Source organism: Rattus norvegicus, chromosome X (genome assembly GCF_021556685.1).
Source record: "Rattus norvegicus strain SHRSP/BbbUtx chromosome X, alternate assembly SHRSP_T2T, whole genome shotgun sequence".
NCBI lineage: Eukaryota > Metazoa > Chordata > Mammalia > Rodentia > Muridae > Rattus > Rattus norvegicus.
In genome coordinates this window covers 151,514,053-151,527,587 of record NC_141554.1, presented here as the reverse complement: position 1 = coordinate 151,527,587, position 13,535 = coordinate 151,514,053, and the positions used below count along the sequence as shown (strand labels likewise).

The 13,535-nt window shown below is 39.2% G+C and overlaps 1 protein-coding gene across 4 annotated transcripts in view; it reads left to right on the top strand.

Annotated features, from left to right (window-relative positions):
* The first annotated feature begins 278 nt into the window (after window positions 1-278).
* The window catches only part of Slitrk4 (SLIT and NTRK-like family, member 4), a 28,842-nt gene continuing 15,585 nt past the window's right edge, over window positions 279-13,535 (top strand). The window contains exons 1-3 of one of the 4 annotated variants that reach the window (NM_001106947.1): window positions 1,525-1,769; window positions 3,263-3,333; window positions 4,227-7,874. In NM_001106947.1, the coding sequence (NP_001100417.1) occupies window positions 4,277-6,787 (2,511 nt within the window). In that variant the 5' untranslated portion in view covers window positions 1,525-1,769; window positions 3,263-3,333; window positions 4,227-4,276 and the 3' untranslated portion in view covers window positions 6,788-7,874. Of the gene's footprint in view, window positions 476-1,524; window positions 1,770-3,165; window positions 3,334-4,226; window positions 12,399-13,535 lie in introns of those variants that run through there. The other 3 variants (XM_087599434.1, NM_001433988.1, XM_087599433.1) reach the window with 3 other exon arrangements.

The window sequence follows — 13,535 nt, the reverse complement described above, 5'->3', positions numbered from 1 at the left end:
TAGGGTTCCAATGTCCAAGGATCAGGGTCTCTCCCTCCGTAGGTGATATTTTAGGCAAAAGAGGAGGTAGATGCCAGGAGGAAACCGTGTTGTCTTTCCAGTGTGTGGGTAAAAAAGGACTCAAGTGGGGGCATCTGCTGGAGGGTCAAGGGGCTCAGGAATGTGCGGTGTTAGAAGTGGTTGGGTGTCCGGAGGGAGGGCTGCGTGTGCGCCAGGGGGCGGGGGCGGGGGCGGGGATTCGGCGCGTGTATGTAAAGGTGCAGCCCGTGTGCGAGGGTCTGGGTGCGCGCGCGGTGTCTGGCCGGGTGCGCGCGCGCGCCGCTGCCCGCTTGCTAGCTTGCTAAAGGCTGTTCGGTGGGTTTGACCAGCGAGCGGGAGCCAAGAAGCTGGATCCTAGATCAAGTAGAGAGCACCAAGGAAACTGAGGAGCGAGTCGGAACGCAGTGGGCCCTCCAACGGACTTTGGGCTCCAGAGGTGGGTGAATTTCAAGCCCCGGCTGCGTGAGCTGCAAGGAAAGGGGCGCTGCTTCTTCCTGGCTGGGCTTGGCACAGTGCATGTGCGCGCGCGCGGAGGGAAGCAGGTAGCTTATATTTAGTTGTTGGAGTCCTGTTGGTTTGGGGCCCGTTGAGTAGTGGACGTGTTGGTTAACCCTCCACACACACACACACACACACACACACACACACACACACACGCGCGCGCGCGCGCGCGCGCGCGGAACACACACAAGCACACACCTCCCACTCGCCTGCCCGTGGCGCGATCTCTTGTCCTCCAGGACCGAAAGAATTCTGGTGTCCTTAACATCCCTGCCCCATGGGCAGCCTGGGTTGCAGGCAAAGTCCCCTGAGCTGAGCACCCTGAGCTGTCGGGCTGCTGCGCTGGGTTGGGCTTTGTGCTTTGAGCCCTACTCTCAGGCTCTGCGTGTGGACTTGAATGTGGGGTTTCAGGCGGTGGCCAGCAGACTGCTCAGAGATTGCTGGCACTCAGCAAGACAGGCAATGTGGGAGGAAGGGCCGGTGGGTAACTCTGAAAGCCCAGCGAAGCTAGGGGAACGCTAGCAGTGACACTTTGCAAGGTTTCTAAATGTTAAAGTGATTTCTGGCTTGGTAAATAGGATCTTATAGCTGGCGTGGGCAGGTGGGGGTTGGGGGCAAAGCCCGGGCCATAGCTCCAGGCAACAGAACTATGGAGTCACTCTGACTGTAGCAAATGGGTCTTTGATGCCCCAGTAGCTATCCCTCGCGGCCTGAACTAGTCATCTCCTTGCTCACCCACTGCACGTTCGGGTCTAGAGAGGCCAAAGAAAACTCCAGCAGCTACCCCTTGTGGGACGGGAGCGCGCGGAGAAATGTGTGCGCAGAGGGACTGAAGGCCCCCGCGACATCGTGCACAGTACCCCGCCCCCGCCCCCCAGCCTGCGAGGCTGCTGCTCAGGCCGGGTACCCAAGAGGGGGCTGCGCGCCGGCTCTGGGCACCGGGATGCGGCAAAACATTGCGGTACGCGCCAGCGGCCCCTCCAACCGCGTCGCCTCCAGGTCGAGGTACTGCTCTGGGGAAGGCAACAGCCGATCTCTCCGTCGTTCTCCTGCACCCCCACCCCCACCTCGGCCCTTGGGAAGGGGGCAGTTAAGGTTTCCCTTGTCCGCTGCTCTGGAGCCGCGTCGACCTGCGGACCCCTTGGCAGTGGTTTGCACTCCGCAGGCTCGCTCTCTCTGCTTGGACAGGGAGCGCTAGGAGCGGCACTCTGGTGGATGCTGGATTTGTGGTAGGGCAAGGCTTGTGCAGTCCTGGGTAGCCTTGGGAGCAGAACATCTTGCTTGGCACTCTCAAGAGATGAAGCAGGAACAGGGAAATTCGCCCCCTTTGCAAGCCTGGGGGGTAGTTTTGGATACCTAACACATACTTTGTAAGGTTTTGTTTCTCAGTTTGTATATTTTTGCTGCTTGTCACGATTTTTTGAGTTTATTAGAGGTATTTCTTTTGCTTGCAGTTACTCTTGCCGGCTTCTTTTTCCTACCCTCGTTTTTGACAGTTCTCCAGCTCTCCATATCTGTTGCCCTCCCTCTCCCTGCCTCTTTGCCTCTCCTTGGTGGACTCTTATTCAGCCTTGCTTGCTTGCTTGCTCCAGCTGCTTTTGGCTCCCTCTGTTTCACCAGAGCTGCATTTGGGAACTTCCTAGCTCATCCTTGCGCCTCCCCCCACCCCCTTTGCTACTTAAAGTAGAAATTACTAATATAAGGGCAGCTCTTCGTGGATGTTCACATCTGTTATTCTTCTGCTTCTTGTTTTTGAGCTGAAGTCCGCTTATTCGAATTTTATTTTGTTTTGGGTTGTTTTGCTGTCTGTGTTTTGTTTGTTTTTAGTTTGGTTGCGTTTTGGCTTCTTTGTTTTTGGATGGGGGTGGTTAGGAACAAGAAATGACTCAACTGAACCAAAATAGCTGTTGAAAGCTACATCAACACAAGGCAAAAAAGACCAAGTGAAAATCTCGATTTTACAATTGGAGTTGGTTTGGGTGATGTCATGCTTAGGAACTATGACTTCTTTTTGCAAAGACAGTCATGCTATAACAGTGAATAGGGGAAATGCCTGGCTATATGGCAGCCAAAAGGCATCTCAGTGGTGCTGGCCATATTCTGAACCGAAGTACTTAAAATGCAAATCTTCCTGGGTTTTGGCTAATGGTTTGTCTACCTTGTGACACATTTGGTTTTACCACTAGCTGATTTCTTGTGAGAAAAATAAGAGTTTCTGTGTGAAATTTTTTGTATTTGCACCATTTCTCATTGTGTCCCTGGGTATTTTATTTATTTAATTAAGATTTGGTGATGATCATATAAAAATTGCAGCTAGTTTCCTCCCATTCACTACTGGAAAGATTCACAAGCCTAAAATTGCATCCGTAAAATGAAATCCATTAAATACCTTTCCATGAGGCAGAAACACATACACACACACATACACACACAGGCACACACACATAAGCTGTCTCTCTCCGTCTCTGTGTGTGTGCGTGTGTGTGCATGTATGTGTGCATGCGCACACGTGTGCTCGCATGTATGTGTGCGCCTGCACGGGTAATCAAGAGAGAGTTTGAGTTCAATGGGTTAATTTTTGAACTATTGGACTATTCCAAAAAGTAATTTTTCATTTGTTTACAGGCAGGGCCATGGAGTGATCGTTTTGGAAGGGTGTTTGGGAGCTGAGAGCTTTATGTAGAGCTGAAATATGTAGAATTGAATATATCTGCTTCTGCAGATAAAGCTGCTCAAAGACCGTGGCATGTGGACTCCTCTTCTTCACAGTGACAGACTGTGGTCTGAGTGAAGGTGATACACATTTAACTGACCAAGGGGTCAGTTGTGACTGGGTTCAAACTGACAAATGAAGAACAGGAGAGGGCCAGGAAGGCAGAAGAACCAGTTCTGGTGGGTGGAAATCCTGCCAGGAAATCAACTGAGTGGTGTAGGAATAAGCAGGTCCCTTTTTTGCTTTCAGGGACTCAAAGACAAAAGGCTTTTTAACCCCATTTGGGAAATGACTGACAGCAAAGTAGGTGCTGTTCATTAATCTGACAGTTGGTTTCTAGAGCTCCATAGGGTCACCTGTGCTTTTGAAGGAGGCAAATTACAGAAGTGAACTGATTAATGCCAATGGGCTTACTTAAGTACCGAAGTGACTGCAAATTTCTTTCCAGGGCACCTTTCATGCAGCTCCTTTAACTGTCTCTTTTAAAGCAGCCCAGTCCACCCACTGCCATCCTCTACTGAAATTTGAGTTCAGTTATGGTCTCTACCCAGCCTCTTTAGCTAGCAGAAGCCTGGGGTATAAATTTTCACCAACTGAGGGATCTTTGTGGGGTAGAGGACGTGAAATAAATGATGCTTTAGGTATGTTCATTCAAGTCGCAAATAGCCAAGTTGGAGGCTTGTGCTTAAGGGCAAAGTTTTGTGGTTCAAGTTGAAAATTAAATTTATTAAGGTCAAACTATAATTTAAAATCACCTTTCTTGCTGTTTCTTGTATATTCTACACATGTACATGTTGTACAAATTACAGATGTAAAATTTGTGGCTATTATTGTTCAATGGAAAGCAAATCTAGCTCTATTAAAAACTGCAATGTTAGAGGATGTTCACAAGTGTTCACAATGGGATGATTTAAGCACAAATATTTTTTTCAAGGGATGACCAATGAAAAACTGTTTTCTTTTTATTTTTTAGATTATTTGTCTTTATTCAGAAGCATAGAGTTGTTTGCTGATTGCAAGAAGATGTTTCTTTGGCTCTTTCTGATTGTGTCAGCCCTGATTTCTTCGACAAATGCAGATTCTGACATATCAGTGGAAATTTGCAATGTGTGTTCCTGCGTGTCAGTAGAAAATGTGCTCTATGTCAACTGTGAGAAGGTTTCAGTCTACAGACCAAACCAGCTGAAACCACCTTGGTCTAATTTTTATCATCTGAATTTCCAAAACAATTTTTTAAATATCCTCTACCCGAATACATTCGTGAATTTTTCTCATGCAGTATCTCTGCATCTGGGAAATAATAAGCTGCAGAACATTGAGGGTGGAGCATTTCTCGGGCTCAGTGCATTAAAGCAGTTGCACTTGAACAACAATGAATTAAAGATTCTCCGAGCTGACACTTTCCTTGGCATAGAGAACTTGGAGTATCTCCAGGCTGACTACAATTTAATCAAGTATATTGAACGAGGAGCCTTCAATAAGCTCCACAAACTGAAAGTTCTCATTCTTAATGACAATCTGATTTCATTCCTTCCTGATAATATTTTTCGATTCGCATCTTTAACCCATCTGGATATACGAGGAAACAGAATCCAGAAACTTCCCTATATTGGAGTGCTAGAACACATTGGCCGGGTTGTTGAGTTGCAGCTGGAAGATAATCCTTGGAACTGTAGCTGTGATTTGTTGCCTCTAAAGGCTTGGTTGGAGAATATGCCATATAACATTTACATAGGGGAAGCTATTTGTGAAACTCCCAGTGACTTATATGGGAGGCTTTTAAAGGAAACCAACAAACAAGAACTATGCCCCATGGGCACAGGGAGTGACTTTGACGTGCGCATTCTGCCTCCATCTCAACTGGAGAATGGCTTTACCACTCCCAATGGTCACACTACTCAGACAACCTTGCACAGATTAGTGACCAAACCACCCAAAACAACAAATCCTTCCAAAATCTCTGGAATTGTGGCAGGCAAAGCCCTCTCCAACAGAAATCTCAGTCAGATTGTGTCGTATCAAACAAGAGTGCCTCCTCTTACACCTTGCCCAGCACCTTGCTTTTGCAAAACACATCCTTCTGATTTGGGGTTAAGTGTGAATTGCCAAGAGAAAAATATACAGTCCATGTCTGAATTGACCCCCAAACCTTTAAATGCCAAGAAGTTGCATGTCAATGGTAATAACATCAAAGATGTGGACATTTCAGACTTCACTGAGTTTGAAGGACTGGATTTGCTCCATTTAGGCAGCAATCAGATTACAGCAATCAAAGGAGAAGTATTCCACAATCTTACTAATCTACGCAGGCTTTATCTCAATGGCAATCAGATCGAAAGGCTGTACCCTGAAATATTTTCAGGCCTTCATAACTTGCAGTATTTGTATTTGGAATACAACCTGATTAAGGAAATATTAGCAGGCACCTTTGACTCCCTGCCCAATTTGCAGCTACTGTACTTGAACAACAATCTCTTAAAGAGCCTGCCAGTTTACATCTTTTCCGGAGCACCTCTTGCTAGACTGAACCTGAGAAACAACAAATTCATGTACCTACCTGTCAGCGGAGTCCTTGATCAGTTGCAGTCTCTTACACAAATTGACTTGGAGGGCAACCCTTGGGATTGCACTTGTGACTTGGTAGCATTAAAGTTGTGGCTGGAGAAGTTAAATGATGGGATTGTTGTGAAAGAACTGAAATGTGAAACTCCTGTTCAGTTTGCCAACATTGAATTGAAGTCCCTCAAAAATGAAATCTTATGTCCTAAACTCTTAAACAAGCCATCTGCACCATTCACAAGCCCTGCGCCTGCAATTACATTAACCACTCCGTTGGGTCCTATTCGAAGTCCTCCTGGGGGCCCAGTGCCTCTGTCTATTTTAATTTTAAGTATCCTGGTGGTCCTCATTTTAACTGTCTTTGTTGCATTTTGCCTTCTTGTTTTTGTGCTGAGACGCAACAAGAAACCCACAGTGAAGCACGAAGGTCTGGGGAATCCAGAGTGTGGCTCCATGCAGCTGCAACTGAGGAAACATGACCACAAAACCAATAAAAAAGACGGACTGAGCACAGAAGCATTCATTCCACAAACCATCGAACAGATGAGCAAAAGTCACACCTGTGGCCTGAAAGAGTCAGAAACTGGGTTCATGTTTTCAGATCCTCCGGGACAGAAGGTCATGATGAGAAGTGCTGCTGACAAGGACAAAGATTTACTGCATGTGGATACCAGGAAGAGACTGAGCACAATTGATGAGCTGGACGAACTATTCCCTAGCAGAGATTCCAATGTGTTTATTCAGAATTTTCTGGAAAGCAAAAAGGAATATAACAGCATTGGTGTCAGTGGCTTTGAGATTCGCTATCCTGAAAAACAAGATAAGAAAAACAAGAAGTCACTGATAGGAGGTAACCACAGTAAAATCGTCGTGGAACAAAGAAAGAGTGAGTATTTTGAACTGAAGGCAAAACTTCAGAGTTCCCCCGACTACCTACAGGTTCTTGAGGAGCAAACAGCTTTGAACAAGATATAGGTCATGTAATCTGACTTCATACAGAGGACATTATTTAATGATGAAAGTGCCTTTTGTTGACTTCTAACTTCCAAATACTATATTATCATTAGGCATAGAGGCAGGTGTTTCCAAGGGTATCTCATTAACTATAGCTGTAAAGATGTGTCAAGTAGAAGAGAATTCCCTTAATAGATTTTACTACATAAAACCTATACTGTGGAGTCCTGTGGGGATACTGCAAACTCTATTGCCAAAGGGATGCTTTATAAACATAATACACTGAATTTAACCTCAAGAGGCAAATCAGTTTTGTGTCCAGATGCAAAACCTTCGTCTCTTTGTGCTTTGTAAAGCAAACTCAAGAAAACTGGTACCAGTGTTTGTACCTCAGCTGGGTCCTTCATCTTGCACGTAGATTAAGTTGGTGAAACTGGAATAACCCTTTTGATTTGTGGCATTGTAACAACTCTGTGTAAAGATTATCTGAAAAGTGTACAAAAACAAATAAGCATGCAAAGAGAGAACATTTGATAGTATTTGTAAATTGGTAAAATTTATGGCCTGCATCTTGAAATCGCTGGATTTATAATGTTAAATTGTGCAAATACGTGTTTAAAATATACCATGCATTACATAATTATAAAATAAATTTGAACACTTTAAGTATTACCTGTCTATACATAAAAACCTAAAGGAGAAAAAAATCAATGTGAGTTACATAGCATTTGTGGTGATCTAGAGAAAAACATGATGTTTATCAGAATTAAACATGGCTCAAATTAAACTAGAGTTTGTTCTCAGTTATGTCAAATACCCACAATCCTTAAAGGTTGTCCAAAATTAGCAAGTGCTTACCGTGTGAGCGCACCCAAAGCTATTTTTGTAACATAATTCATATTTATGAAGTACTTTGTATACTAAATAGGAAAACATGTAATCCTTAATATGTATTTAATATGCTTGACTTATTCTCCTGATCACAGCAAATTTATCAGTAAGTATAAATTTAGATAAGAAAAAGAAATATAAAAATGAGGCTGAAGCTAATGTGTACAGAAATATTTTGGATTCTGTGATCAGGTATAATTTAAAAGCAGAAAAAAATACAAAAAAATACATAAAAAGTTAAAAAAACAGTTCTGTGCTATTCTTGTGAATTCAGCATATTATCTTCAGATTTGTTACCAACTGTGCATTTTACAATAGGCTCCTTAGTTTTATAGTATTGTGTCTGGGGCAGTTGTTATTTGCCATCAATTGTCTTGCTTTTCAGGATTCTATGAGCTTAATTCAAATAGTTTTAATTGCAATATTTAACAAATTAATGACTAAGGTTAATAGTATCTTGTATGCATCAGTATCCTGTTCTTTCATCATTCTGACTATCGGATAATCTAATAGAACTGTAAACATCATGGTAATCTTGGCTAACAAAGCCACCCTCTTAAATGCTTGCACTGGTCTCAGATGAATTCATGATCTACAACTACAACTGATATGCCCCTGTGTTTGCGTGTGGTGTTAAATTCTAGATCAAAATTGGACAAATGATTGAAGTATTTGATAATGGGTTGATATCTGAAGATGTTTAGGAGCTATGATTAGCAAGTCAATATTCAGAAAGTCATCGTCTTCTTGGCGCGCTCTCTCTCTCTCTCTGTCTCTCTCTCTCTCTCTCTCTCTCTCTCTCTCTCTCTCTCTGCGCCTCCCTCCCTCTCTCCCTCCCTCCTCCTTCTCTCTCTCACACACACACACACACACACGCACTATGTGTGTGTGTGTGTGTGTGTGTGTGTGTGTGTGTGTGTGGTGTGTGTGGTGTGTGGTGTGATATGATGAATTACTGTATTATTCAGTAAGCTAGCCAAGAAGGTATGCAGACATTCTTCATGAATTTCAAGTGGCAGATGTTTTGGTGCAGCTTCCAAAAGGATATTACAGTTAAAGTTGTAACAGCAATCCCTTTATTAAATGTTAATTTCAAGATTTTATGTGTTTGTTCCAACTTTTTTAAAAGAAAAACTGACATTATTATAGGGGTGTGTATATGTATGTGTGTGTATGTGTGTAAAGGCATGTGTGTTTGGGTGTACATTGACAAGTAGAGATAATTTGGAGATTTTTTTCTAGATAGCAAATAAAAAATCTCCCTATGTATGTGCTGGTGCTCTTAAAACTTTAATGTGTAATTTTCAGTTTCATGACAATGTCTGTGAATATAAATACATCCAAACAAATAATTGCTTTCTGATCTTGAAAGAAAAGAATTATATTCAAATGCAAATTTTCATCTGCAGTTTCATAAGGACATTTAATATGCCATTACCATGCATGCATGCATCCATGGATTAAAGGGCTCCTAATGCACACTGACAGGATAAAGATGCAAAGTCTTCTAACAAAGTGTTTTTGTTTATTCCATCAAACTGTGGATTCAGAAATCTCAAATGAACACTTATAGGAGGGACCAGACAGCTCCATGCGTAAGCTTGGGCTTATAGGTCATTGGGATGATACAGTTTTATTCAGTGTGGTAGTGTTTTAAAGATGTTTCCAGGTTTCCAAAAATTGTCAAGCCTAAGAGTACCTGCCACCATCTCAAAGCTTGCTGTAGTATAATGGCTATCTCACCCTCTTCTACTGAAAGCTATTAATGTTCAAACTATTTTTAAGAACAAAAGTAATTTAATTGTACGTGGTTATTTGGAGATTCTAATTGTAAGTGGAAGTAACAAATCCTTGGTTAAGGCTAGTATACTTTCCTTAACTAAAGTCATTGTGCCTACATTATACCGTGTATGCTAATTTGCACCTGTCTCTCATTAGTTCTTGTATCTTTTATGATACTATAGTTAGGTATAAATTCTGAGTTGAGTACAAGAGCAGTAAAAATGCTGTATCTACATTTTGTTGGCTTCAACTATAATCTTGATGTTAGTTTAACCCCTTGAGATATGATATGTAAATGGTAAAACATTTTTAGTAGACTTTGATTCAGATCTTAAAAGCCAAGAAGGGATCATTTCCAATGTGGTATGACACATCATGGCAAGATATTCTTGTGTATGAACTGTGTTGGAACAGTTGCAGAGAAAACTAGATCTTATGAAATCAGTGAAGGGGTGAGATAATATATTGTGTTCGTGTAATATAAATCAAGTTTTAAATTATTTTTTATAAAATCAATGAAAATGATTCAATTCCTTATAATTAAATCTTTGTGTAATTTTATGAGAAAGCAGCTATTAAAGTACAGTGATTCAAATATATAAGGCAATTTATATCCTATACTTAATTTTCCATGCTAAATAACAGTATCAACAAATATATTAATTAGGAAGTTATTAAAGACCATTAGCATTTGTTGCTTTACGCAAACATTTACTTTTGTATGCCATAAGGATGCATAAATACTAAAGGTCATGGCCTCGTGAGTAATGTCATAGGTATTTTAGAAATATCAGAGTCAATCTTAGAAGTGTATGGAGATAATCTTAATCTACAATATCATCTGCATGACTATTACACAGAGAGTATATGAAATGAGCACAGTGAGATTGTTTTATTTCATTCTTTTTTATTTTTTCATTGTTGCATCCAAAGACTTAGGGAGAAAATATATTAAGAATGTATTTATAGTTACTATTTTGAAATAAAGTAGAGAATATGTATTATATTGTTTTTACCCTGATTTGGTTATTTCTATTTTAGATAAATTCATTTTAAAAATCAAGTAATGCTATAAAATCTAATGTAAATCACAGCAAAGAACGGTTCTAATGAATTTTGTTTGTGTTAAATTACAACAAGATATTAGAATTCATTAAATGCCATTTTTTTGAAAGTAATAAAATCGTTTGGTACAGTGTCATTTCTGAAGCAGCATTTTGTTAAGTATATTATCTTTTCATTATTTTATCAGAAGAAACAAAACAGTAACCAAACTGATTATATCACTCAAATTTGAGGGTAAGATATATAGCTTTATAATACTGTTTACACTCAATTGTTAAGCCTCTGTTAAAAGATGTTGTCTTTACAAACATAGTTGCAATATGTATTCCTTTGTACTAGCAATCCCTTAGAGAACAGTTTTCAGTGTCAAAAATCAATATATTTTGATCCTTTTGCATTCTCATTCATCATTTGGAATGTAATATATCTTTAAATTAGCAAATACTAGTATTCAATCAGAAATATCACCTCAAATACTTTTAGAGGAACTTCAGAACTTTTACATCATATAGCAAGATTGACTGATTTCAAGTTACTGTGGTAAATGGTTATTTTTAACATGGTTTCTTTTAAAGTAACCAAAAAATATCAGTCAGTCATTTGATGCATTTGCTGTGGTTGAAAAAAAAGTGAACCAATTGCATTATAGTTAAATTGAAAGCAGGAAAAAAATATCAAAAGGCTGCATTTACCATAAAGTGGTTTTAAATCACGTATCCTTAAGCTATGTGAAGCCAAGTACACAGAAGTATAAATTAAGATTTCTGTGGCTTTACAACTATACATAAACTGTGCTGAAAGTTAACACACTATAGATAGCAAGCACAAGGCATTTTTCTCAGTCACTCCATTATTTAGACAACTGGCATCAAATCAAAAGCCATGCTCATGTTCAGTGTTCATACAATTACTTACTAATCAGATGAACTGAACTACATTATTGGTGGTATCGCTTACTAGGAATAGTTACAAGTTAATTGATGATTTTTATCTCTCAATTGCAGATTTCTAGGTCTGTCTTTTGTTAACTTAAAACCAAATGGGAGGTTAAATGAACATAAACAACTTATTTTTTATTTAACAAAAACTGCCTGTAGTGTAATTTTTAATTTGGTTTCACTGTATTGTTTTCTTTATTCTATTTAGTTTCCAGTGATTTATAGGATAGCATTGGAGAAGGACAACTTAAAGAAAGTGGTTTTACTATCTCCTGTGTAAAACACTATGATTTTCTAAAATTTTATTAACAAATTTTTAATTTGTTGTTCTCATACCCACACAGGGGAAATACATTGAAGCTCTGAGGCAATTGAATACTGTCCCATATAATATGAGACTTAGAGTATAAAAGATTGGAACTCAACATTGCTTGATAACTACAAGTTAGATTGACAAAAGAATCCAGAACCAAGAGATAACCATTCACTCTTTCCTTATAGTTTACGTTTGTAGACATTGCCTGCATATGACATAGACTCTAGCCATTCTAATATTACAATAGAACAATTGTTTTAAAAATTCACAAATGAAGCCTTTAGAGAACAAATGGGAGTATACAGTGAACCAATATCCTTTACTTTTAAATTGGCTATAGAGAGACAAGGCAGTCTTTTATACAGTTTTTGAACAATATATTTCTCCCAGTTGGCAATACACAAATAGTAGTTCATGTCAGATGCTGTTATTAAACATCTAAAGAAGCCCTGTTGTGCAATGGATATTAATGATGGCAACCTTTGAGAATCACATTAAGCTCTGTTCTCCCTACTAAAAATCGCAATGTATATTTCCATCATTGTTTTATGTAAATGGAATCATTGTACTAAAATTCTGGAGTTGGTATGAAGTAACTTTAATGCTGTTTTCATGAATAAAAGTCTTTTCTTATAGGTCATATGTGTAGCCATTCAGTGATTTTATTAGTCTGATATTATCCAAGCTCAAGAGCAAAGAGAAATTCAAATAATTTGCTCTATACTCAGTACAGTTTTCCTATTAGTTTATATAATTAGGGAACTTATACCTGTACACATGCACAAAGAAAATAATAGACACAAACAGTGGATGATACACAAATATAGATATGTAACTGATAAATATCAAAATGTCCCTGCCTCATCTAAAGTTTACAAATGGATTAGCTACTTCATCCCCAGATAAAAATTACTTTGGTATCATTTTAAATTGAAACATAACCACTGTGTTGTACGTAGTCATAATTGGACTGAGCTTATCTTCTGACTTCCTTAGATTTCAGGATTTCCTTTTGATTTTCCTAATTTTTAAAATTTCTCATTAGGGTCTTCATTGTGTGTGCTTACTAAATGACTGGTGTCATGTGTTACTCACAGAACATTAGCTATGGTGTAAGTCAAGCCTTCTACACCCTGTATAAACATTCTCAGAAAACAATGTAGTTGCACCTATATAAAAAATAAGCAATCCAAGGGTTATGTTTATAATTAAAAATTACTAGAACATGTAAATCTATTTTAAAAGAAGGAACATTTAATAGAAACTGATGCCTAAAGACTTGATAGAACAATAAGGTCAAAGGAGTTTTCACAGAACAAATATCAGACCTCAAAATCTAATTGCTGAACACTTTATGGTAAAAATATATCAAGTATTAGACTCATTTTTTAAGTATAATTTTTCTTTTAAATAAACATGCAGTGCCTATAAGATTTTCATAATTACACACACACAGAGAGAGAGAGAGGGAGAGAGAGAGAGAGAGAGAGAGAGAGAGAGAGAGAGAGAGAGAGAGAGACTGGTCAAATGAAAGGTATAATTACTTTGATATCCTCAAATGATCATTTTTGTTGAGTAATGTTATGGACTGATGTTGAAGCCTTCTGAATTGTCACATCTGTTAAAATGATGACAAGCAATATTTTTGTTTAAGAGAAGTACTAGACAATACATTTATATAATATGTATTTTCAGGAAATAAAATAGATCATTATAAGCATTTGGGTTCCAATGTTGTAATAAAATTGTGCTAGGTCTTCTGGTTTGTTTTCAGAAA